At 44.0% G+C, this 24708-nt stretch overlaps 1 protein-coding gene across 1 annotated transcript in view; it reads left to right on the forward strand.

Annotated features, from left to right (window-relative positions):
- Positions 1-24708, forward strand: part of SDK2 (sidekick cell adhesion molecule 2) — a 247810-nt gene that overhangs the window by 179490 nt on the left and 43612 nt on the right. Inside the window, exons 33-39 of the mRNA XM_036755650.1 lie at positions 3621-3756; positions 7564-7620; positions 9731-9832; positions 10058-10173; positions 19288-19474; positions 21446-21583; positions 24279-24440. Coding sequence (XP_036611545.1) covers positions 3621-3756; positions 7564-7620; positions 9731-9832; positions 10058-10173; positions 19288-19474; positions 21446-21583; positions 24279-24440 — 898 coding nt within the window. The remainder of the gene's footprint in view (positions 1-3620; positions 3757-7563; positions 7621-9730; positions 9833-10057; positions 10174-19287; positions 19475-21445; positions 21584-24278; positions 24441-24708) is intronic.

Consider the following 24708-nt stretch of genomic DNA (forward strand, 5'->3'; position numbering starts at 1 on the left):
ATTCTCCCATCTTATCAGAAAGAATGGAGTTGTTGATTTTGATCTCATGTAAAGCTCTGTGAGTAGTCAGGCAGCATGGGGAAAAGGGGGAGAAAAGGTAGAGAGGAAGCCCTCATTGCTGGCAGCAGTGTTTTCTGCCTTCCTGTCACCTGCATGGGTTTTGGAATAGAGGGAGAGCACAGAAAGAAACAGCAAAGTGGGAGAGTACCAGCTGTTCCCATCAGCCAGCTATGGTGGATGGGCTGTGGGACAGCCCCTGTCAAAGAGGTGGAGAGGGAGGAAGGTAAGGCAAGAGAAAGGAGATCCCAGTTTCCATTGTTCTGGAACAGGGAGTGGGGAGAGAGCTAAAGGCAAAGGGAACAGCTTACCCTCCAGTGGTGGGGACTCTTCCCTTAGTCAGCTATCCCAGCTATAGAAGGAGTTCCCATTCTGACCCCTAGCCTAAGAGATGGCATCTAGTCTAAATTTCATGAGTTTTACTCATGAGATCCGAGTGCCCTTTAAATAAAAATGCTCCATCTCCTCCAGCGCTGCCTCAAGAAGTCACGGCTTAAAACCAGAGCAGTAGGATAGCAGAGAGCATGAAAACCCCACCAGCAGGCTGGAAAGCAATTAAAGGGCTAATTAAAGCAAGAACCATTGCAGCTGATGTCTCTTCACTATCCTAAGCTACATGTAAAAATCCCTATGGCTGGGGGCTATGAGCAGAGAAAAGGAGGGCAAAGAGAGAGAGAGAGAGAGAGTGTGTGTGTGTGTGTGTGTCAGCTGTGGAAGATTCGGGGTACCCTCTGTCATAGCCTCCCAGAAACCCTGAGGAGAGTTGAGCCAGTGAGTCTAGAATGAAGAATCAGCAGCCGTAGGGGAGAGGGCACCAAGCCTGAAAGAGAGGCAGCAGCATCTAGTACAAAGAATTGGATTTCTGGATCCAGTACTAACTTACTGTTAGTAAGTACTTACTGTTACTAATTACTAACAATTACTAAAATCTAGTAATTACTAGATACTATTAGTCATCCATTAGGAACTTTCTCTGGGTCGAAACTTCTCCCACTGTTAAATGGGGAGTGAGAAGAAAAAGAATACCTGCCCCTCCCTACCTCTCAGGGGTCTTAGGAGTAAGAGGTAATAGAGATCGAGATAGGAGCTAAACCAAGGATTTCGTTGGTGTGGAGAGGTTGGGGGGCCTCCTAAATGAGGAAACTCACTCTCCCAGTGCTGGTCAGTACCTTCTCCTCCACTTCTGGACCTGCCAGCTAGGTGGTACAGTGGGTAGAGAGCCGAACTTGGAGTTAGGAAGACCTGCGTTCTAATCCTACTGCAGATACGTACTAGCTGTGTGACCCTGGGCGAGTCACTAAAAACCTCAGCCTGCCTGCCTCAGTTTCCTCATCTGTAAAATGAAGATAATAATATCACCTGCCACCCAGGGCTGTTAGGAGGACAAAACAAAATAGCATTTGTGAAGGGCCTTCAAACCTTAAAGAACCATATAGATGCTTATCTTACCATTACCGTAGAAATTATATTTTATGTTCTATAAATGCTGATTAAGAAGTTAAGTGACTTGCCCAGGATCACACATAGCCACTATATCCCAAAGGCAAGATTTGAACCCCAGTCTTTGTGGCTCTGAGGCTATCACACAGGTCAGGAGTCCCTCCTCTATCTCCAACACCATGCTGCCACTCTTTGTAGGAGCTGTTGGTTTTTTGGTTTGTGGTTTTGTTTTTTTTTTTAAGCATAGTGCACGGCTCATAGTAAGCACTTAATAAATACTTGTTGACTTGACTTTTAAAAATTGTATTACTTTTATTTTCATAGCACAGATAAATCCACTGTTAAAACATTATAACAGTAGGGACCTGTATACTATAGTTCAAATTTATATGGCATTTTACAGTTTATAGCCTTCCCTGGCTTTCTTCAAGACTCAGCTCAAATCCCATTTGCTGTAAGAGGCCATTCCTGGTTCCCTCCCCCACCCGCACCTTCCCAGCCTCCATAGCCTTCCCTTTAACATTCCCTCCCGTTCACATGGCATGTGTCCTGTGTATCTAGCACGTCGTGTCCCTCATTCGAATGAAAGCTTCTTGAAGGCAAGGGCTGTTTGTTTTTTGCCTTCCTTGGTTTCCCCAGTGCTTAGCGCTATGCCCGGCACATAGTAGGTGCTTAAGAAATGCTTGTTGACTAAGTGATTTTCATCCCAACAACTCTGAGTAGAATAGTGCAAGGGTTATGTTGCCCATTTGGCAAGTTTCAGAGGGATGGTTACCAAAGTCACGTAACTAATAAGCATTGACACCAAAACTCAAAACCAAGTCCAGGGTTCCTTCTGCTTTCTCCCTTTCCACACCCACCCTAATGACTTCCATCCCAACAACAGATTACTGTCACCTTTTTTTATTTTAGGCAATTGGGGTTAAGTGATTTGCCCAGGGTGACACATCTACTACTTGTCTGAGGCTGGATTTGAACTCAGGTCTTCCTGACTCCAGGGCTGGTGCTTGGTTGGTTTCATTGGAGATCCTGTGTGTTTTTTTTGGAGGCAATTAGAGTTAAGAGACTTGCCTAGGGTCACACAGCTAGTAAGTTGTCTGAGGCTGGATTTGAAGTCAGGTCCTCCTGACTCCAGGGCTAGTGCTTTATCCCCTGTACCACCTAGCTGCCCCAACTGTCACCTTTCAAGAGAAGGTAGAACTGAAACCAGCTTATACCAATCAAGACAGCCATTTATTAGGTTTCCAGCATGAGCATTTAAACCTCAGAAATCAGGAATTGAATTTTGTTTTGTTGATTGTCTAGATTTAAGAAGTGAGGGAGAAAATGTTTATAATGCAGATGGTGCATGTCCTGAGTACTTCCCCATCACCACCATCCAGTTGTTAAATATTTGCCAGCACACCCAGTGGGTATAGAAGAAGCATACTTGAAAGAACAAACAAATGATAGAGAAGGGTGTGGGGTAAGTATATGTCAGTAAACAAGCACATATTAAGAACTTACTGTGTTCCAGGCACCATGCTACGCACTGAGAGTACCAAGAAGGCAAAAACAGTCTTTACCCCCAAGGAGCTCTCACCTTCTAATGGGAGAGACAACATGAAAATGACTATGTACCAACAAGATACAGACAGGGTATATTGGAGGTAATTTCAGAGGGGAGCCACCAGTTTTAAGGGAGACAGGCTTCTTGTAGAAAGCGGGGTTTTTAGCTGAGAGGTGAAGGAAACCAGGAAAGCCAAGATGCAGAGATGACAAGGGAGAGAATTCCAGGCGTGGGAGACAGCCAGAGAAAATCCAGAGTTGGAAGGTAGTGTCTTGTGTGAGAAATCTCGAGGAGACAACTGTCCCAAGATTACCTGGAAGGAAATAAGGTGTAAGAAGAATGGAAAGATAGTAAGGGGCCAGGTTATGGAGGTCTTTAAAAGCCAAAGAGGATTTAATGTTTGATCCTGCAGGTAATAGGGAGCCAGTAAAGTTTATGGTGAGGAATGGGTGACACAGTCAGACCTGTGCTTAGGAAGATAACATGTGACTTTATGTGTTTGTGATTTGGAATATTATCCCTTCACAAGTGTACGATATAGAATGTCTCCCCCTTGGGTCCCCTTCATCTCCAGCCACCAGCTGAAGACAAGATCAATGGGATCCTGCTGGGCTTCCGGATCCGCTATCGAGAGCTGCTATATGAAGGGTTGCGGGGCTTCACGATGCGAAACATCAATAATCCCAGTACCAAGTGGGCTGAGCTCACCTGTGAGTATGGAGGCTTGGGAAAGGATGGGGGGGGGCGGGGAGAAAAGGGGGTGGAGGAGAGGAGGGAGGAGGGAGGAAGGGATCCTACCCAAACCTAGTGAGACTCCAGTGGTGCCTGGCTTCCTCTCAAGCTCTGACTCATGGCTTCATTGCTCAGTCTGTGCCTGGAGCCAGCCCTTCAGCCATCTGATAGCCTTGAAGACTCTTTTTTTCCCCTCCACTCCATTCCCAGATAGCTCTTCCAGCCGCTTCTTTCCTCCTTCCACCCTCATCCTCTGTTCCAGGCTCAGTAGCTCAGTAACTCCAGGATATCCTTCTTCTTGCTTGCTGTGTGTTCTTGTGATGAGAAGCAGCCTACTCAGGTGCACCGCCCCCCATCCAGAGCTTAGCCCTCTACCTTTGGGGGAAGGGGTCTCAAAGCAGGCAAAATATACTAGAAAATCAGTGGGATTCAGTCTAGCAGTGATCTCTTATCGTAAAAGAAGGCTCCATCTTAAGGAAGTCTGTCACCATGTCTAAGCCATCATTCTATCTGTTTACAAAGTCCTTGTAAAACCTCACATTTCTGCCTGACCCCAGTAAAGTGGGAGCATCACACAAATGCACACATACATCCCACGTGTGTAACTTAATACTTGAAGAATCAATCAACAAGGAGCAACTAGGTGGCTCAGTGGATAAAGTACCCAGCCTGGAGTCGGGAAGACCCATCTTCCTAAGTTCAAATCTGGCTTCCAGCACTTACTAACTGTATGTATGACCCTGGGCAAATCACTTCACCCTGTTTGCCTCAGTTTCCTCATCTACAAAATGAACTGGAGAAGGAAATGGCAAACCACTCCAGTATCTCTGCCAGAAAACCCCAAATGGGATTACAAAGAGTTGAACACTATTGAAAACAACTGAACCAAGAAAAAAGAAAAAACGAATCACTCAACGTTCATTTTATGCGCATGCTGTGCCAACTACTATGCTAGGCTCTGGGGATAAATAAAAGGCAAAGAATGAAACAATTTTTGCTCTCAAGGAGCAGACATTCTAACAAATCTGTCACTTCATTGATGCGGGTACCCCCTCCACCAAGGCTGATCACAACTACTCCACAACTTCATAGGAGGCCTCCAGAAGTCCTGTAGCCAAAATACTCATCACTCAGCATCCAGATTTGTAATGAGTTGCTCTGGACTTAGCTAGGCGAATCCTCAAATAGCAGGTGTACAGTCCATCAACAGACTCCCACTCAGATCCTTTCTGACATGGTAGGATGTGTCAGAGCTTACATAGCCTGTGAAAGTGCAGGATTGCCTCCATACCACAAGGAGGGATCAGAGGAGGAATTCAAGGGGAGGATACAACATACTTAGATGGGGGGGGAGAGAGGGGGGGCACAGAGAGAATTAGAAATCAATAGACAGACATAGAGTAAAATCATTAGATAATCAAAACGGAAAACTAGACAGATACAGATAGATAATCAGATATCTATATGAAGATAATTAGAAATGATAGATAAAATAGAGATAATTAGATATATAGAAAATAATTAGTCAGAGATGATAGAGATAGATAGACCTAGATATAGAAAAAATTAGACAAAGGGAGAAAGATAATTAGGAACAAATAATTAGAGATTGATAGATGATAGAGATAGGTTATTAGATATAGAAAGATAATTAGTCAAAGATGATGGATGGATAAGGAGATTAGGGATCAATAGACAGATAAGCAGATATAGAAAAATAATTAGAGATGATATAGATAATTAGTGATAGATAAAGCTAGAAAGATAACTAGAAAGAGATAATCAGATAGATATAGATATATAGAGAAAGATAATTAGAGGGGCAGCTAGATGGCACAGTGAGTAGAGCATCGGCCCTGAAGTCAGGAGGACCTGAGTTCAAATCCAGCCTCAGAACTTGACACATTTACTAGCTGTGTGACCTTGGGCAAGTCACTTAACCCCAATTGCCCTGCCTTCCTCCCTGCAAAAAAAATTTTTTTGAGGAAAAGAAAAAGAAAGATAATTAGAGATGATAGAATAGATGGGTAATTAGAGACATATAGAAAAATGGAGATGATAGATAGGCAAATACCCAGACATATAGAAAAATAGAGATGTTAGATACAGAGAATTAGAGATAGGAAGATAATTAGATATAGAGATAGACTGAGATAATAGAGATAGATTTTAGGTAGAGAAAGATAATTAGTCCAAAATTATCAAAAGATAATATAAGAATAAAAAGATAAATATATAAAGATATTTAGTCAGAGATGATAGATGGATGGATAGATGGATAGGTGGATGGATGAATGGATGGGTGGATGCACAGATGGATAGATGTAGTAAGGCTTCTATAATGAATAATAATATAATAGCTCACATTTATATTACACTTTAATGTTTGCAGAACACTTTATGTACACATTTGGTCCTCACAACAACTGTATGAAATAGGCACTGTCACTATAACAGGATAGTCTTGGGCAGCCTAGTATAGGAAGTTTAGTGCTGAAGGGACAACTGGGTTCAAATCCTGCTCCCGACACTGACTAACTGTGTTGTGTTGGGCAAATCATTTAACCTGTTTGTGGCTTAGCCATTTCCCTAAGACTTACCTACTCAAGGAATAGAGAGATCATGACACTGGGGAAGGGAGTTTCCCTACACCGACGAAATCCCAGATGCTTTGCTTATTTGCCTGGGGAAGCAAGGATTGCATCAGTGCCGGAAGAAGATTGCAATGATTTTGCTATATACACTTTATTGCTACATGCTAAGAAACTGATCTCCTAGGAGTTTTATAACCTCAAAACAAGCATAAGGGAATTATCGTATGGGTTTTTATAAGTGTTCATACATGGCATAGCCAAGAAGTAATGAATGTAACTGTTTCCACAAGCCATGCAAAAAAAAAATCTCATATTTATAGTCACACCATATACATGCATTATAAATGTTCACAATATGTGTATGTGCATGTGTGTGTTCTTTCCTTACTTCCAAAATCCTACTCCCACCCCTTCCTTTTTTTTTGGTGGTGGGGGGGGGTCTTCTAAAACCATGTAATATTCATATAGCCTGCTGATTGCAGCCTTGGACCTTATAGACCTGGCACTTCTACCTCCACCCCCTCACTATGTAACTAAGAAAGTCCCTCTCCTCATTAGCCTTGGGTAGCCCAATGGACCTGAAGATTCTACCTATAAAATACAGAGATCCATCAGAAAAGGTCGAGGTGGAACCTTAATGGTTTTAGAGTCAGAGGAACTGATTATGAATCCTAGCTCTCCCACTCACTTAGTCCCAACCTGTAGTAGAACCCCCAGAACTTCTCTGATCAGCCACAGTCAGATACACTGTACCTTGACCCCAACACAGGGATGTCATTTTGGCCCTCTTCAAGAACAAAGGACAACAACCAACCAATTCACTCAGTTGTGATACGAGGCAAATCATCTGAGCCTCTTGGTTTCTGTATCTGTAAGATCTGTAAAATAAGGGGATATTTGAGGATCTTCGGGACCCAAGATCATGCTCCTGTGATAGGTGCCTTCATCCTAGCTTTCTCCTCATTCTTGCTGCTAACCCAATGTCTACATGCTCATTCAGTACCACGCTGGTCCTTTCTCACTTCCACTAGAATCCTTGACTCCTCTTAGCAGCTGTCTTTCTCCCACTGTCCATACTAGCGTCAATCATTGGTTTCTCTCTGTGAAATGTTCAGTGTGCGTGTGTGAGCTAACCTCTATGTACTCTGTCCCTTCTGACCCTCCTCCCTGCCTCCCCACACCTGCCAACAGCTATGTATGCTGTGCGGAACCTGAGCCGACCCAGCCTCACGCAATATGAACTGGACAGTAAGTCTTCTTGTTTCTCCACTCTGATCTCTAAATTGAACCTCCCTCCTTCCCCAGTGGGTGCTCTTCTACTATTGGGCAGGGGTTGGGGCTTCTCCTGCAACATATCCACTGTTCAAATTGATTTCTGACTTGGGGAAAGAATATAGAATAGAAACATCCTTTTGGTGGAGAGGTGAGGGTACGTGGGTGTTTACAGAATATTGCATACATTCAGATGAAATCACTAGGTCTGATGGTTTTTGCACCACTAGGAAGGGAGGATTCATTGTGGGGCTGGTGGTTCAGTATGTCCAGAAACAACTGTGATGTAAAAACAAAGACATGACATGTTATTGGGGTGCAGGGGGAGATATTGCTAAGACTTCCCTATTGCAGAGAAATGGAGGTAGAGAAGGAGGTACCATTCTACCACCAGAATGCTACAGCTAGCAAACCCTACCCTAACCCATCTCTACCACCACCACACCCATGCCTTTTCCCAACAAACAGAAGAACCAGAAACTTCAAACCCATTGGGGATTTGTTTTATCATAGAAATTCTCCTCTAGTCCTCCTCACCAAGTGTGAACTAAAATATACACACACACACACACACACACACACACATATATATATATATATATATATATATATATATATATATATATATATATATATATATATATATACACATACATACATACATATACAAACACACACGCATATGCTATCCCCTGATGAGATGGGAGAGGAGAGATCAGGATAGTTGGGGGCTGGGAATGTTGGATGCTGTGTGCTGTATCATCATACATATGAACCCATGATGGTTGGGGGACTTGCCAAGCCTTGAGCTGTTTTTAAGAATGGTATTTATCAGGGGACTCTTGTGTCCTCTGGTGCAAACCTCACATACTTGGCCTTGGTGAGATCCCTTAGAGCAGGGGTTTTCATTGTCTTTTGTGTCTTGGACCCCTCCCTTTGGTGGTCTGGTGAAGCCTATGGACTCTTTCTCAGCATGATGTTTTTAAACAATTGAAGGAAATGCTAACTTTTAGTTAGAGGTTAGTGAAAATAAAAAGATTTTTTCCCTCCTGAAATCTCTCCACAAGGCCCTTGAGGGTCCATGAACCACAGGTTAAGAACTTCTGCCTTATGATTTGTTTATTCTGCACCACAATCTTGACCGAAATTCTCCTTGCCTCTCCATCCTCTCCAAGTTCCTCCTCTCACTTTGTAATGGCACAGCAGTGACTTCTGAAGGCCAGAATTGATAGGGACCTGGACAGGGAAGATTAGAGGGAGTGGTCTCCAGTTTCAGGCATATTTTCATTCCCCCTTCTTTTTAAACCTACCTTTATTTATTGTCTTTGTTCTTTAAAAAGTGTTAAGGTTAGAGCCTGCTCATCTTTCTCTCTGGGAAAGCTACCCAGCAATGTACATGGGGGTATTAAGGAAAAAAAGAATAAGGGGAACTTGGGGAGCCCTGAGAGGAACTGAGATTCCGATTTTGGCAGGATCGCTAGGTCAGATAGGAGTTGGTTGGGCAGGGCTGTGCTGGACCCAGCTCTAACCAGCTCTTGAAAGCCAATTGTTAAGTTTTCAGAGGGAGCATTTACGCCTTGAAAATTGGCAAACAGTATAAATCGGGGTTGGTGTTACTGTTTTGTTTGTTGTCAAGACCTAAGAAAACGATAGAGAAAATGTTAAAATGCAGATTAAACTTTAAAGTATGTCATGCATATACTTCCTTTCCACCCCCACCCCAGCCAGTTATTAAACATTTACCAACACATCCCTATAGCTGGGGAAGAATATGAACCTTTAGAGTAGAAACTGGAATAGAGTGATAGAGGAGGTAGGAGGGGGAGACTCTACAAAGCCAAGGTGCGTCCAGAGAGAGGCAAGGTTATTCTCAGTTGAATGAGACAGAAATGGACCCCCAGGTCTGCTTTCACCCTTAGAACTGCTCCATCAGAGCTCAGAACTACAGGCTGGCCCCTTTCTTGTCTCTACCCAAACTGATCCCATTCCCTGAGTGACCAGAGCACCCACCGCCGCATAGACACACATACATCCTCACCATCACAGTGACCTCTCTCTGTGTCCTCTTCCCACTCCCCTCCACCAGACCTAAGTAAGCACAAACGTTATGAGATCCGGATGAGTGTCTACAATGCTGTGGGGGAGGGGCCGTCCAGTGCACCCCAGGAAGTGTTTGTTGGAGAGGCAGGTGAGTAAAGTGCCCCACACCCCTGCACCTGTTTGTCCTAGTGTCCACCCCTGCCCACATTTCCGTGCCAGATTGTCCTTGGTCCTCTCCCAGCCACCCTTTAAGGCCAACTAGACAAGATATGGCAGTAGGGCTGCCTTGGGCTGCCCCTCTCTGTGATCTAACACACACAAATACACACACATACACACGTAATCAGCCTCATTTTTTCTCTTCATCTTCTAGTGCCTACTGCGCCCCCACAAAATGTAGCTGTCCATGGTGCCACTGCCACCCAGCTAGACGTGACCTGGGAACCACCTCCATTGGAGGCACAGAATGGTGACATCCAAGGCTATAAGGTACATATAATGTTCCTTGGCAGAGTACAGGAAACCAAACAGGGAAAAGAGACCAAGGCCTGAGCAATCTATAGAATGACCTGTAGGTTCTAGTTATGAAAGATGTTGGTGTTTTTTATCCCAGATTGGGGAGGAGGAGCATTGCCCCCATCTCCCCCCCCCCAGTGTAAAACTATAGGGTCTAGGTGGGCTTTGCTAAAGGTTAGCGATTTGGGGATAGCTAGGTGGCTCAGTGAGTAGAGCACCTGCCATGGAGTCAGGAGGACCTGCTTTCAAATCCGGCCTCAGACACTTGACGCATGTACTAGCTGTGTGACCTTGGGCAAGTCACTTAACCCCAATTGCCCTGCCTTCCCCCCTCCAAAAAAAAAATGTAAAAAAATAAATAAATAAAGGTTAGTTATTTGTCTAGGTTTACACAAGGTGGCTCAGTGAATAGAGTATTGGGCCTAGACTCAGAAAGGCTCATCTTCCTGAGTTCAAATCTGGCCTCAGACACTTACTAGCTAGGTGACCCTGGGCAAGTCACTTAACCGTGTTTGCCTTAGTTTCACCATCTTTAAAATGAGCTAGAGAAGGAAATGGCAAGTATCTCTGCCTATATATGTGTGTGTGTGTCTCTGTGTGTGTGTGTGTGTGCGTTTGTGTGTATATAAGTATATATGTGTACATACGTATGTGTGTATGTGTATATATAATATACATACATATGCATACACACACACACACACACAGACACACACACACCACAGACCCTGAGAGAGGAAGAGATTAATCCAGCGTCTCTGCCAAGAAAATCCCAAATGGGGTCACGAAGAGTTAGACGTGACTGTACACAGCAACAGCAGCCAGTAAGTGGCAGAACCAGGATGAGAGCTGTCTTAGAGTATTTGAAGGGCTGTCACGTAGAAGATGAGTTAACCTAGTTCTGATATGGGGGGTAGGGTTGAGGAATAATCATGCACTTTATCTTAGTTTCAACCAGTTACCCCATGAAGTTTCCCAATTCTTGGGACCTTCTACTCCTAGCCACCAGCCCCAGCTCCACTCCTGGTCTATCTCCTCAACCTGGGCTACTTGTTGCTGGGTTCAGATCTCGTAGCCCTCTTTATAAGTCTCCATGCATTTCTCCATTCAGATCCTCCTCCAGTGTCTCATCATAGTGTGGAGGTGACCCCTGAATCTCAGAGCCAGAAGGGACCTGTAAAAGTTCCAACTGTAAAAATCCCCCCTAAAACTGGGTGGAGAAAAACCATCCAGGATTTGTTTGAAGACTTTCAGTGAAAGGGGAAATCCACGACCTCCCAGGACAGCCCATTCAGCTGGAGGATAGTTCTCATTGTTAGGAAGTTTCTCCTTACCCAGCACCTGTCTTACTGTAGCCTCCACCTGTTGCTCATGGCTCTGCCCTCCAAGGCCAGGCAGACCCAGGTTAGCTTGCCTTCCATATGACAGCCTTTCAAATATTTTAAGACAGTTCTCCGTTTCTGCATCTATAAAATAAAGCAATGTGTTATAGTGAAAAAGAACCCTGGATTTGGAGTCAGCAGTCTTGGGTTCAAATTCCAGCTCCACCATTTACTAGCCGTTTGATTTTGGACAAATAACTTCCCCAAACTTCAGCTTCCTCCTCTGTAAAATGAGGAGATTGGACTAGACGACCTCTGAGGCTCCTTCCAGTTCTAAATCTAGGCTTCTGAGATCTTTTGACCTCCCTCCCTCTCTCCTACCTTCTCTCTACGGTACAACCAATTAGTTTTTCCCCAGGTGAAAACAATCCTAGTTACAGCTGTGAGGGCAGGGGAGAGGGATGGGCTTGTCCCTACTGGGCTTTAACTGACCGACTTCTTAACAAGGGCATGTGCTCCCCCATTCCTTTGGCATGGGGAGCCCCAATTCAAAGAGATTTTGCAGAACGAGACAAAGATAGAAAACAGCCCTGGACAGGAAACATAGCATTATGGGAAGAGCAGTGGCTTGGAGTCAGAAGACTTGGGATCAAATTCCAGCTTCAGCACTTTCCAGATAAGGAATTTGGGATACATCATGTCCTTTTCTTAACCTCAGCTTTCTCCTCTGTAAAATGGAGGGGGCGGGGTTGTACTAAGTAATTTCTAAGGTCTCTTCCAACTCCAAATTCTGTGATTCTGTGTTCCCAAAAGGCTTAAATGAGGGTTCTATATCCACTTTGTGACGCTTCAGAGGTGTTATTTCGCTAACAATTATAATAATTAAGATAATGACACAGGCCAAAATCCATCACAGCAAATTCCAGCTCATATCTTGTACTGAAAATAATGAGTCATTCCTAAGATACATGTGTGTGTTTGTACATGTGTGTATGTATACTTATATACATGTGTACATGTATATACATGTGTGCAAATCTCAGTTTCCTTACATGTAAAAAAGAGATAATGATATTTGCACTACCTACCTCACAGGGTTCTTGTGGGTAATGTACTTTTCAGGGCTTTGTTCACTTAAAGCCCTGGAGAAGCTGAGCATGGAAGCCTGTGCTTGCATTCCTTTCTTCTGGGGGAGACCAAGGCAGGTAGATTTACTTGAGCTCTGGAATCCTCAGGTACAGTAGGCATAAAGGCAATCAGAGTGTCCACACTAAGCCTGGCACCAGTATGATGAGCCCCAAGAAATGAGGTGGTGGGGAAGGGATAGAGTGAATGATGAGGAGGTTACTGCCTAAGGAAAGATGAACCAACCGATCCAGATCGGAAATGAAGCAGATCAGAGCTTCCATGCCAATCATTGATGGATTTGGACCTGTGAGTAGCCACTGCACTTTCGAGCCTGGGTGAGAAAGGGGGAATACCAAGGCTTTAAAAAAAGCCACTGTAGAAATGTAAAGTATTGCCATTTTAAACTACATAAAGTGAGTAGGACAAAGAATATGGATCCCATTTTAAAGGTAAGGAAACTGAAAGCCAGTTCTTCCTAAAGCCCAGAGATTCAAAGCCCATGCTTCTTCTTTCCCCTAGAGCTGTAAATATAAATATTTTCTCCTGGGCAAGAACAGTTGAGGACAGGGGAAAGAGAGAGAACACAGAGATCAGAAGTACACAGATCCAGAGTTGGGAAGGACTTTAAACAAAATTAGGGTATTTTGATTCCTAGACGTTCATCCCTTACACTGGCATTTTTAGAGACAGCCCCAAGTTCTGAAGCAGTTGGGATCAAATTCCTGACTGCTGTCTCCATTCTCAGACCTTCTGTGGACAAAGGAAATGGGCCAAGCCACTGGACTAAGTTGTCTGTTTGTAGCAGGCTCATTTCCCACTGCTAGCATCCTGCCTCAGTTCCAAAGATACCTTTCATTGGATGGAGACCAGAGCCAGTTCTGAGGTTTCTTGCCCTCCAGAGGTTCGAGGAAGGCATCTGGCCAAGAGAGCCATAAAGACATATGACACCATTAGAGGTGTCACCCTGGAACGCTTGGCAGTGGCAGCTGGGAGAAACAAACATTGTGCCTATAGCATATGCTGCCCATGCATTGGAGTGAAAAAGAGCCAAAAAAACAGTTGGGCAGCCACCAGCCTGGCAAGGTGTTAAAGAATGGAAATTTCACAGGCAAACATTGAGACTTAAACTTCCATATGCATACACTCACACACACTCAACAAGGATTTTTTAAAAGTCCTACTATGAATCCAACACTGTTCTAGGCACTGTGAGGAATATAAGGGAAAAGAATATATAGTGCCTATGTGCCAGGCACTGTGCTAAGCACTTGATCCTCACAACAACCCAGTGAGATAGGTGCTGTTTTTATGATATCCATTTTACAGATGAGGAAATCGAGGCAGGCGATGGTTAAGTGACTTGGCCAGGGTCACACAGCTAGTAAGTGGCTGAGGTCAGATCTGAACCCAGATTTCCCTGATTTCAGGCCCAGCACTCTATCTACTAAACCACCAACTGCCTCTAGAAATAGATAATGTGGGCCCAGCTCCTATATACATGAAACAGCTAAAGCAATTCATAATTAAGTGTGGTACAAGTTATTAGTGCAATAAGAAGTCCCTCAAATATACATTTATTTGTGCGTAATTATTTGCATGTGATAGACACAGGATCATATATATATATATATATGTATGTATTCACATACATGTACGTGAATATATCCCCTACTAACACTTACATATATGAGTGTGTGTGTGTGTGTGTGTATATATATATATATATATGTATACATGTTTATATGGAACATATGTATATTTTCCATTCTTTGACCAGGCAGTAGAATTGTCTAATGTTAACATCAGCCAATTAATTTCTAATGCTAACTAAAACAGCCAACTTCTGATCAATATACTGAGAGTAATGACTGTTAAGCTAGTGCCTTAAAATTTGCAAAACACTTTAGATAAATTATTTCACTTAGGCTCTAAGGCCTTAACAAGCTTCTGAAACAAAATCCACAGTAATCATTAGCCCCATCTTCCACATAAGGAAACCGTGATTCTGAGGGATTAATTGACTCGCCCACTGTCATAATATAGTTAACTAGTGTCAGAGATGATCTTTGAACCCAGGCCTCCTGGGTCCCATTCTCTAGCCCCCATACCTATTGCCTCTTTTTTTTGAATATGACCCAGATAACATTATTAGCTAAGCAGCTGATGTTAATGTTAACCAGTCGGATTTGGGACTACTAGCCTCCCAAACAGACATTATGTCAACGAATGAATCTGAAAACGACATAGCACTCAAGTCAGACGTTGGCTGACAGGTACAAACACTGATGTAAAATTGTTGTTGCCGCTTTCGTTCGGTTGTTTCTGTGTCTGACCCTTCCTGACCCCGTGGACCTCAGCCTGCCAGGCCCTTCTGTCCTCCACTATCTCTTGAAATCTGTCCAAGTTCATGGACATTGTTTCCGCGACACTATCTCTCCATCTCATCCTCTGCCGCCCCCTTTTCCTTTTGACTTCCGTCTTTCAGGGTCTTTTCCAGTGAGTGCAATCTTGTCATAATGTGGCCAAAGTATTTAAGCTTCAGCTTCAGTGTTTGACCTCCCAGTGAATAGCCTGAATTAATTTCTTTAAATATTTACTGATTTGACCTCCTTATTGTCCAAGGGACTCTCCGAATTCTTCTCCAGCACCACAATTAGAAAGGGTCAGCTTTACGGTGCTCGGCCTTCCCTACAGTCCCGCTCTTACAGCTGTACGTTGCTGCTGGAAAACCGTAGCTTTGACTATATGGACCTTTATCAGCAAGATGATGTCTGGGCTTCAGTATCTGTCCAGACAAACGCCTATATACTACATACATACATGCATGTATGTATTCACACGCTCCAATATTTATAAAAACCCAGACACGTACAGCACGCACAGCCAGATATTCACCCATATTCAGGCCCTTCTGTAGAGAAGGGTCTCTGAGGGAGCAATAGGAGCAGCAAGGTGGCTCAGGGGGTAGAGTGCCAGGTCTGGAGTCAAGAAGACTCACCTTGAGTTCAAATCTGGCCTCGGACATTTACTAGCTGGGTGACCCTGGCCAAGTCACTTAACCTTGATTGCCTCAGTTTCCTCATCTGTAAAATGAGCTGGAAAATGGAATGGCGAGCCACTCCAGTATCTCTGCCAAGAAAACCCCAAATGGGGTGACAGTCAGACACGACTGTAAACGACTGAACAACAGCTCTGAGGGAAGGTGTAGGAGAAAGGAAGGGCTTAGCATCCGTAAGCCTGGTTTCTTGGCTTCTTATCAAAGGAAGGATTCAATTACTGTAATAGGCTGAGTGCATCATACCTAAGTAGCCTGTCCTGCTCTCTCACTTGCCAGCTGAGAACAATTCCTTTGGTTCTTCCACTGCCTTGGAGTGGGAAACAAAACCCAAAACCCTTGGAGAACCTAGTACCGGCAAAGATAAATTTAGCCAGCAGGTGGCGCCAGATTACCTGAAATTGCAAAAATGATTTCCTCTAGTCCCACCCTTCATGATTAAGGTTGAGATTCATAGACTATGGGACCTCAAATGGATCGTCATTAAAAATTATCTAGTTTATCCCCCTTGTTTTATAGAGGCAGTGCCTGTGGGCCCCTTTCAGAGCTCTAGAATCACATAGATACTAAGGTTTAAGAGGCTTTGCCGGGTTATTTCCGGATGGGAAAGCTTGCAGAAGAGTCCGGATCACATACACACACCCCAGCAAATATCTGAAAAGGATTCCAGACAGTACTGTGATAAAGAGAAATGATGAGAAGTGGGAATAAGCTCTTCTGGCCAGTGCAGACTTGGGGGGAGAGAGACAGAGAAGAGAAGAGAAAGGAAAGGAAGAAAAAAAGGAAACGAAATGGGAGAGAAAAAAAAAAGAGGAAGGAAGAGAGAGAAGGAAGGAAGGAAGGAAGGAAGAAAGAAAGATAGAAAGAAAGAAAGAAAGAAAGAAAGAAAGAAAGAAAGAAAGAAAGAAAGAAAGAAAGAAAGAAAGACCAGATTCAGTGAAAGGTGGGAGACTAAGGGAAACTTCAGGAAACAAGCAAACAAGCAAGAGTCAATGAAGGTTAGAGAGATACCAGTTGCTTGTGGTTGGGATATGCCAGTATAATTTTTTAAATGACAATACCAACTCATTTACTCTACATTTTCATGCCATATCAATCAGACTACCAAAGGATTTCTTTGCAGAACTAGAAAAAACAAAAACATTCATTTATAGAAAGACAAAAGGTTAACTATCTCAAGAGAAACCATTTTTTTAAGTGGGAAGGAAGGGGGCCTAGCAGCACCAGGTCTCAAACTATACCACAAAGCAGTAATCAAAACTATTCTGTACTGATTTTTAAAATAGAAAAGTTTATCCATGGAACAAGCTAGGTGCATAAGACCCTGAAACTGAAAGATTCCAACTACTAGGGTAAGGACTCACTATTCAACAAAGATTGCTAGGAAAACCAGAAAGGAGTTAGACAGAAATTAGGTGTGGACCACCATCTGAGACCATGTACCACAAAAAGCTTCTCCAAATGGATACATGACCTAGATATAAAAGATCATATCACAAACAAATCAAAAGAGCAGAAAAGGAAACACCTTTCACGTGTATGGAGAGGGGAAGAATCTGTGACTATACAAGAGTTAGAGAAGATCACAATAAAAGAAATGGAACATTCTGATTACATAAAATTTAAGTCTTTGCGCAAACAAAATCAGTGCAATTAGAATTAGAAGAGAATAGGTTACCTCAGAAAAATATCTTTGCACAAATTTCTCTGATGAAGGACTGATATCCAAGATATATAGAGAACTGATATAAATATGTAAGAATAAGAACTATTCCCTAATAGATAAAGAGTCAAAGGATATCAATGAGCAGTTTTCAAATGAGAAAGGTAAACCATCAACAACAATATGAAAAACATGTTTCAGATCACCACTAATAAGAGAAATCCAAATTAGAGTAACTCTGAGGTTCTAGCTCATACCCATCAGTCTGGCAAATATGACAAAATGGAAAATAATGATTGTGGGGCAATGAGAGAATAAATAAAACTAATGCACTCTTTTTTTAAAAAAAAAAAGTTAATTCATTTATTTTTAGTTTTCAACATTCACTTCTATAAGTTTTGAATTTTCTCCCCCTCCCCGCCTTCCCCTTCCCCAAGACAGCATGCAATCTGATATAGGCCCAAATTTACATTCCTATTAAGCATATTTTCACATTAGTCATGTTGTATAGAAGAATTAGAACGAATGGGAAGAACCATGAGAAAGAAAAAAAAACTAATGCACTCTTGATAGAGCTATAAATCAATCCAGCCATTCTAAAAGGCAGCTCGGAACTATGCCCCAAAAGTGACTAAACTATGTATAAATACTAGGTTGTTTAGTTGTTTTTCAATTGTGTCAAACTCTTCATGACCCCATTTGGGGTTTGGCAAAGGTACTGGAGTAGTCCTTTCTCCAGCTCATTTTACAGATGAGGAAACTGAGACCAACAGGGTTAAGTGACTTGCCCAGGGACACACAGCTAGTACGTGTCTGAGGCCAGATTTAAACTCACAAAGGTGAGCTCCTGACTGCAGCATTCTGCACCACCCCCACAGAGGTCAAAGAAGAGGGGAAAAATTCAAATGTACAAAAATATTTGTAATGGCTCTTTTGTAGTAGCAAAAAACTGTAAACAAAATGGATGCTGTCAGTTGGTGAATGGCGAAACAAATTTTGGTATATGAATGTTACATAGTACTATTGTTCCATGAGAAATGATGAAAGGGATGGTTTCAGAGAAAGCTGTGAGGACTTAGATGAAGTAATGCAGAATGAAGTGCCTAGAACCAGGAGAACAATTTCTCTTAGGACTACAAGACTGTATTCAATGAAAGAATCAAAACAAGTGTGAAAGGCTTGAGAATTCTGAGTGATGCAATGGCCAATCAGGACTCCAGAAGACATGATGAGTCATTCTTCCCACTTCCCCCTTCTTGGTCCAGAAGTGATGGGCTAGAGGTGCAGAATGAGGCATATGTTTGCAAACATGGCCAACGTGTGAATTTGCTTTGCTTGACTATACTTATTTGATTAAAGCAAGTACTTTAATCTTTTTTAAAGGACACAGGAGGGGGAAATTAAAGGTAGAAATGGAAAGATACTGATAACCAGAAAAAGGAAGAAAAGAAAAAAGAAGCATCAATGAAACTTTTTTTAAAAATTCTGAAGGAGGCAGAAGGAATTTCAGAAGGGGACATAGACAAGCAAAGCAGTGTTAGAACTCATATGTTAAGTGTGAAATATACTTTAAAGAAAATAATTTGTACATAAAAGAGCTTCACAGATTTCCCTCAGACAGGGATTTGGTACCTTCTCTACCTTCTCTCTCCCACAGGCTATCAGAGACATTCTCTGTAGGTAAACATGAGGGAGAACAAGTATTTCTTCTTGGTAGTTATGAAAGGACCACTGAAAAATTCTTCATTTTGATTCCTGGAAAAGGCTAAACATTCATTCTCTTTGTTTGTTTCCTAAGCAGCTCAAATTATGTCTGCTTTCATTGACTCAAAAGGTTCATGCCCTGTGGGAGCTGGGAAGCCCAAGAGCTTCAGTGTCTTGAGCCTAACCCACCTCCGTCCAATTACCTCTGCCCGCAGATTTATTTTTGGGAAGCTCAACGGAGGAACAGCACCGAACGGCTCAAGACACTCTTCCTGCCTGAGAATGGCGTGAAACTCAAGAACCTGACTGGCTACACTGCCTACTTGGTCAGTGTGGCGGCTTTCAATGCCGCAGGTGATGGGCCACGGAGTGCCCCCAGCCAGGGACGGACCCAGCAAGCAGGTGGGCAATGGGAGATACTCCCCACATTCATCCTTATCCCAGGCTAGATTATGTTCTGGCTTGGGAAGGGAGCACCTACTTACCTGGTTACTGGGCTCCTTATAAAGAGAAAAATTTTATTATTATTCAATATTGAGGTACCTGTGCCAAGTACCAGGGCAATGTTAGTCTTCACTAGAGTCCAAAAAGTGAAGGGAAAATGGGAGAGGCTTAGTTCTAAGATGAGCAGGAGCAGGAGAAAGATGCAGTCTGCATGGTGAACTGACTGCTGGGGAGCACATATATCTCATTCCTCCACCTCTTCCAGCTTGACCCCAAGCATCCCTGGCTTTGCCCATCCTATGATACTTCTCTACTGTCTTGTAAGCCTTCCTGTTTTCCCACTGCTGCTTCCTACCTCCTCCTGGCCAACCTAGTACTGCCATCTCTCTACTACCCATCCTTCCTTTCCTTGGAACCCTTTCCTGCCATGACAAGCATCCTAGAGCCCTATGTGGTACCCTAACACCTACTTTTGCCCTTCCTATGTTTGAAGGCACAGGACCAGCTTGATTTCCTGACACTTAGTAGCAGAAAATTAGATGTAAAGATGATTTCATCCAACCTCCTGCCTGCACACAACAGAGGAAGTTTCTTCACTTCTTATAGGCTTTTAGAATTCTAAACTTTATAATCATTTATCCATTTGGGGGATTATTTTTCCTCACCTGGGGTCTTTCTTTGCCACCACTATCTGCCATACCAGCAATCTAAGCCAAGACTAAAGACAGTATGAACCAGATGTGTATGTATGTGAGTGTTTATCTCTGTACTCCAAAGTCAAATATAAAAGTGTTGGACTTGGGTTGTTTTTGTTGTGTTTAACTATCTGGGCCCCTTTTCCTTCCTGTCAGTATAATTAGTAAACTGCATGATCCCTGGTTATTTAGAAACTTCACCCTCCTGGAAGAGAGAAGACATTGTGTTCTGTCTCCACTTTCCTGTGAGCCGAGGGTACAGGGGGGCAAGACTAGGCTGAACTGAACTCTCCTCCTTCTCAGAGACTGCTGGCTGACACCACTTCCCCAGAGTCCGAGACGGAAGTCGCCTCTGGGCCTAGCTCCAATACAGAGGGAAGGTGGAGCTGGACAATAATAGCGACGGTTATCAGTCTTGGAGCCTCTTTACAAGCCTCTGAATTGCGTGGTGTAGTGGGTTGTTTTGTGGGGTTTTTTTCCTTCCCTTCCTCCCCTTCCCTTCTCCCCCTCCTTGGCCCCCTAGACTTTGTGTTTTCAATGTCCCTCCAGGGGTCTGGAGGCTATGAAAACATCTTCTGTGAGGGATTTGAATGCCCTCAACAGATCCCCAGTCTCCGGTTCTCTGATTCCTCCTTGGGAGGCCCTGGCAGCCTCAGAGACCTATGGAGCTTGTCCACTGATGCCCTGGGAGTCTTCCGCAGGGTCCAGGTCTTGTCTCCTCTTCTTGTAAAAACGTTTTTCAGTGTACCTTCTTTTACTGTCACTCTTCCCCTTCGCTAACCCCACCTCCCCCCTAGAATTTCCAAGGTGTAATATGAAGGCAAAGGAAATCTCTACCCCGCAATAACCTTAGGGGCCCAGCAGGTCTTGGTCCTACCCCTCTAGCTAGGAAACCTCAAGCACAGAGTGGAATAAATTCCTGCCTCTAGCACCTAGTACAAGGTAAATGCTGAATAAATGTGGAAGGGAAGACCTGGGATCTCCTGGATTCCTTTGCACTCCATTTTTTCAGAGGTCTCAGAATATCAGGTCACCAGATTTGTCAGAATTCTGAGCTCTAAGACAGAGTCAGGAAGGTGGTCTAGATTGGGGGTCCCAAACCCACAGTAAGAGGGGAAACTGCGTTTGAGAATGATTTCATTCCACTACAGACAGCCCCTTGGTCAGCTGAACAGGTCAGTGGATTGCATGGGCCTTGTGATGAATTCTGAACAACTGTTGTCTCCCCCCACAGCTCCTAGTGCACCTAGCACGGTCAAATTCAGTGAGTTGACCACAACCTCAGTAAATGTGTCCTGGGAACCCCCTCTCTTCCCCAATGGTGTCCTTGAGGGCTACCGACTCATCTATGAGCCTTGCACTCCAGTGGACGGTAAGTACCGATGCCTTTCTTTGTTCCATATCCCTATAAGCTACTTGGTTCCAAAGCTCCTCTGATCTCACTTCATCTTTTCCGCATGGGTGGATTCTCCCTTAGGCGAAGTGAAGTGATTTTTTCCAAGGCAACACAGCAGGTTAAGGCAGAGGCAGGATTAGAACCCAAGTCTCCTGATTCCACAGCTCACTGGAAGCTGGACAAGATGAAATAGAACTGAAGCTCATCTAAGTAAAATGTAAAGCCTCAGGAAGATGGGCAGGATCAGGGTCCTTGGAAAGATTAAAAAACAACTTCATTTGTAGCACTGCCTAAGCCTTATAACCTTGATCTCTTGGCAGAGCTGAGGTAGTAGTAGTAGTGGTGGTGGTGGTAGTGAGGATAGTGGTAGTAGTAGTCATCATCATAGTAGTCATAGTAGTGGTAATGGTGGTAGTAGAAGGAGGAGAAGGAAGAGTGGTGGTAGTAGTAGTAGTAGTAGTGGTAGTAACAACATTTATGTAACTCTTACTGTGTTCAAGGCACTGCGCTAAGTACTTTACAATTGTTATCTCACTTGCGTCTCACAACAACCCTGGGAGGTGGGTGCTCTATTACTCCCATTTTACAGATGTGGAAACTGAGACAAACAGAAGGCTTGCCCAGGGTCACACCGCTGTCTGAAGCCAGACTCGAACTCAGATCTTCTTGACTCCAGGCCTGATGAATGGCACAGAGCTGCCCCATAACTAGGAGGAGGCTATGCCAATGCCTCTTTTTAATACTTAGTTTTTACAAATGAACAAGTATTTCGTGGCAGGACACTCGATGCTCCGTGGCACATCATTATTCATTTTGTGGTAAACCGAGTCAGTTTCTGGGGGCAGTGACATACAGGATTCAGACTTCCAACCTTGCTCAGGCTTAGTCTTATCAGGGCTCAATCTCCTGGTCCCGTCCTAGTCCTAGAGGGTGTCTCTTCCTGTGCAAGAGCCTTCTATATCCTCCTCTGATACTTGAATCTAGGTCTCCTATGCCCAACAGGAGTTCCTTCCCACTTCTCTTCCTCCAAGCAGCTTCTACCAGGGTTTTTGGATACTTCCCCATCCTGTCCTCTAAGCCCTGGCAGTATTTTGCTGTGTGGCCCTTGGGCAGCTGCTGGATCCCTCTGTAGTGACGGCTGCCCCCACAGTAACCAGGGTGCATTGAGCCCAGCACAAGCCAAGTGTCCATAACTACCTGGTTATTTCATTATTGATAACCATCTCACCAATGGGAAGAGAAGCTGAGGGGGAAGGAAATGGACTTGGCTTCTATCTGCCGGTGTCATATTCCTCCTGATGGCCAGCATGCAAGAGCCCTAAAAAAGGGCCGAGGGTTGGGCCAGGTGACATGATAGGATGCTGAAGATGAGTGCCTCCAGGGGGTCACCCCACTATTACCCTCACTCCTGAAGCCTCCCCCAAGCTCCCTCCTACCTCATTTCCCCCAGAATACATCTGGGCAGACTCTTCAGGACATGGAGCAGAGAGAGCCCATTGGACTCTGGGAACACAGCCTCTGGCCAGCATTTCTGGGTCAGCCCCAGGGCCCTGTCCACAAAACAATGGCCCTTCAGTCCTCCCTGCTGCCACCTGCGTGCCCACGGCTCTCTTTTCCAAAGCAGCACTGTGTATTGTCGAACTCTAGAACACAGTAAGGGAAGCTGGGCCCCAAGAAAGAGATAGGATCACAGGGCAGGGAACCAGGAGCAGGGCTGTGTTCTCTGAAAGCGAGAGGGGAACTCACTGAGGAAGTACACAGGCCAGTGACCACCTGTTCAGTCCATCCAGAAAGGCATTCAGCCCTTTGCCTTGATGGGTTACTCAATAGGATGGCGCTTATGTGTTCCCACAGATGAGTCGGTGGCAGGATTCTGTTACTGAATCTTACTCTCTCCCTTTTCTCTGAATACCCCTCAAAATGATACACACACACACACACACACACACACACACACACACACACACACACGCCAGAGACTAGAGGCATTAGTTGTAATCAATGTCTAAGAATATTTAATTACATACATTTTAAAAGCCCTGTCCATCCTCACCCACTCCAGCCCCTTAGCCTTTGGCCAAATATTTTTGATCCCCATTTTAACTCTGCTGCTTAAGTCAGCAGTAGTTAATAAGATAGTACAGGCAATATTCTTTTCCAAAAGGGAAAATCGAGGTCCAAGTAGGTTTCTTCAGGGTCCAAAGGCAAAAACCCAGGATTTCTGACAGGTGAATGCCCTTGGGTTTCATAATAAATCATTGGTGAAGAAAGGGATGAATCCCTTTAAAGCAAATTCAGTATCATCCCCTTAGATATGGTACATTTTAGCATAGCAAAAGTCTGATCTTTTATCTTTCACTTCTGTTATGATCAGTGCCTGCTACCTGCTAGCAGATATGATGAAAGGCATTCAATATTCTGTCTCCCTGATCTTAAGAAAAAAAAATGGGGAAAGGGAAATAGCTCCCAGAACATGAACACTGACTATATTTTAGGGTACTGGGTTTATAAAGACAAAACAGTTCCTCCATCGTCAGAGAGATTATGTTTTATTGCTTCAACCTCCCTTCCCTTTCTGCTATATCATATTGCCTCTTATAGTATAGTTTCCCCGATGGGCCCCTTGGCAGCCAAGGCCTGCAATCCCCACTCTTCGTGCTTGGTTCTACAGGGGTCAGCAAAATCGTGACCGTTGATGTAAAGGGGAACAGCCCCTTGTGGTTGAAAGTGAAAGACCTAGCAGAGGGGATGACCTACAGATTCCGAATCCGGGCCAAGACCTTCACGTATGGGCCAGAAATTGAAGCCAACATCACCACAGGGCCAGGAGAAGGTAAAGAGGGGTCCCCTAAGCACCAGCTGTCCTTCCCCTATTTTAGCTCCACCTTGAAGCATCCTTTTGGTTGATATCTTTGTCGAAGAAAGCTGGGAGTGGTCCAGTTAATCCCTAGAAGAGACTCAAGTCATCGGGTTAAGACAGCATCCTCCACATGGACTAGACAAATCCCCAAACTACCAGGGCATTGGACAGCGCCCAGCAGCTCAGGCAGCTGCTGCCTCCTCTCCTTCTAGAAAAGTGAAAATAGTGTATGTCACCCCCG

Source organism: Trichosurus vulpecula, chromosome 4, assembly GCF_011100635.1.
Source record: "Trichosurus vulpecula isolate mTriVul1 chromosome 4, mTriVul1.pri, whole genome shotgun sequence".
NCBI classification, from domain to species: Eukaryota; Metazoa; Chordata; class Mammalia; order Diprotodontia; family Phalangeridae; genus Trichosurus; species Trichosurus vulpecula.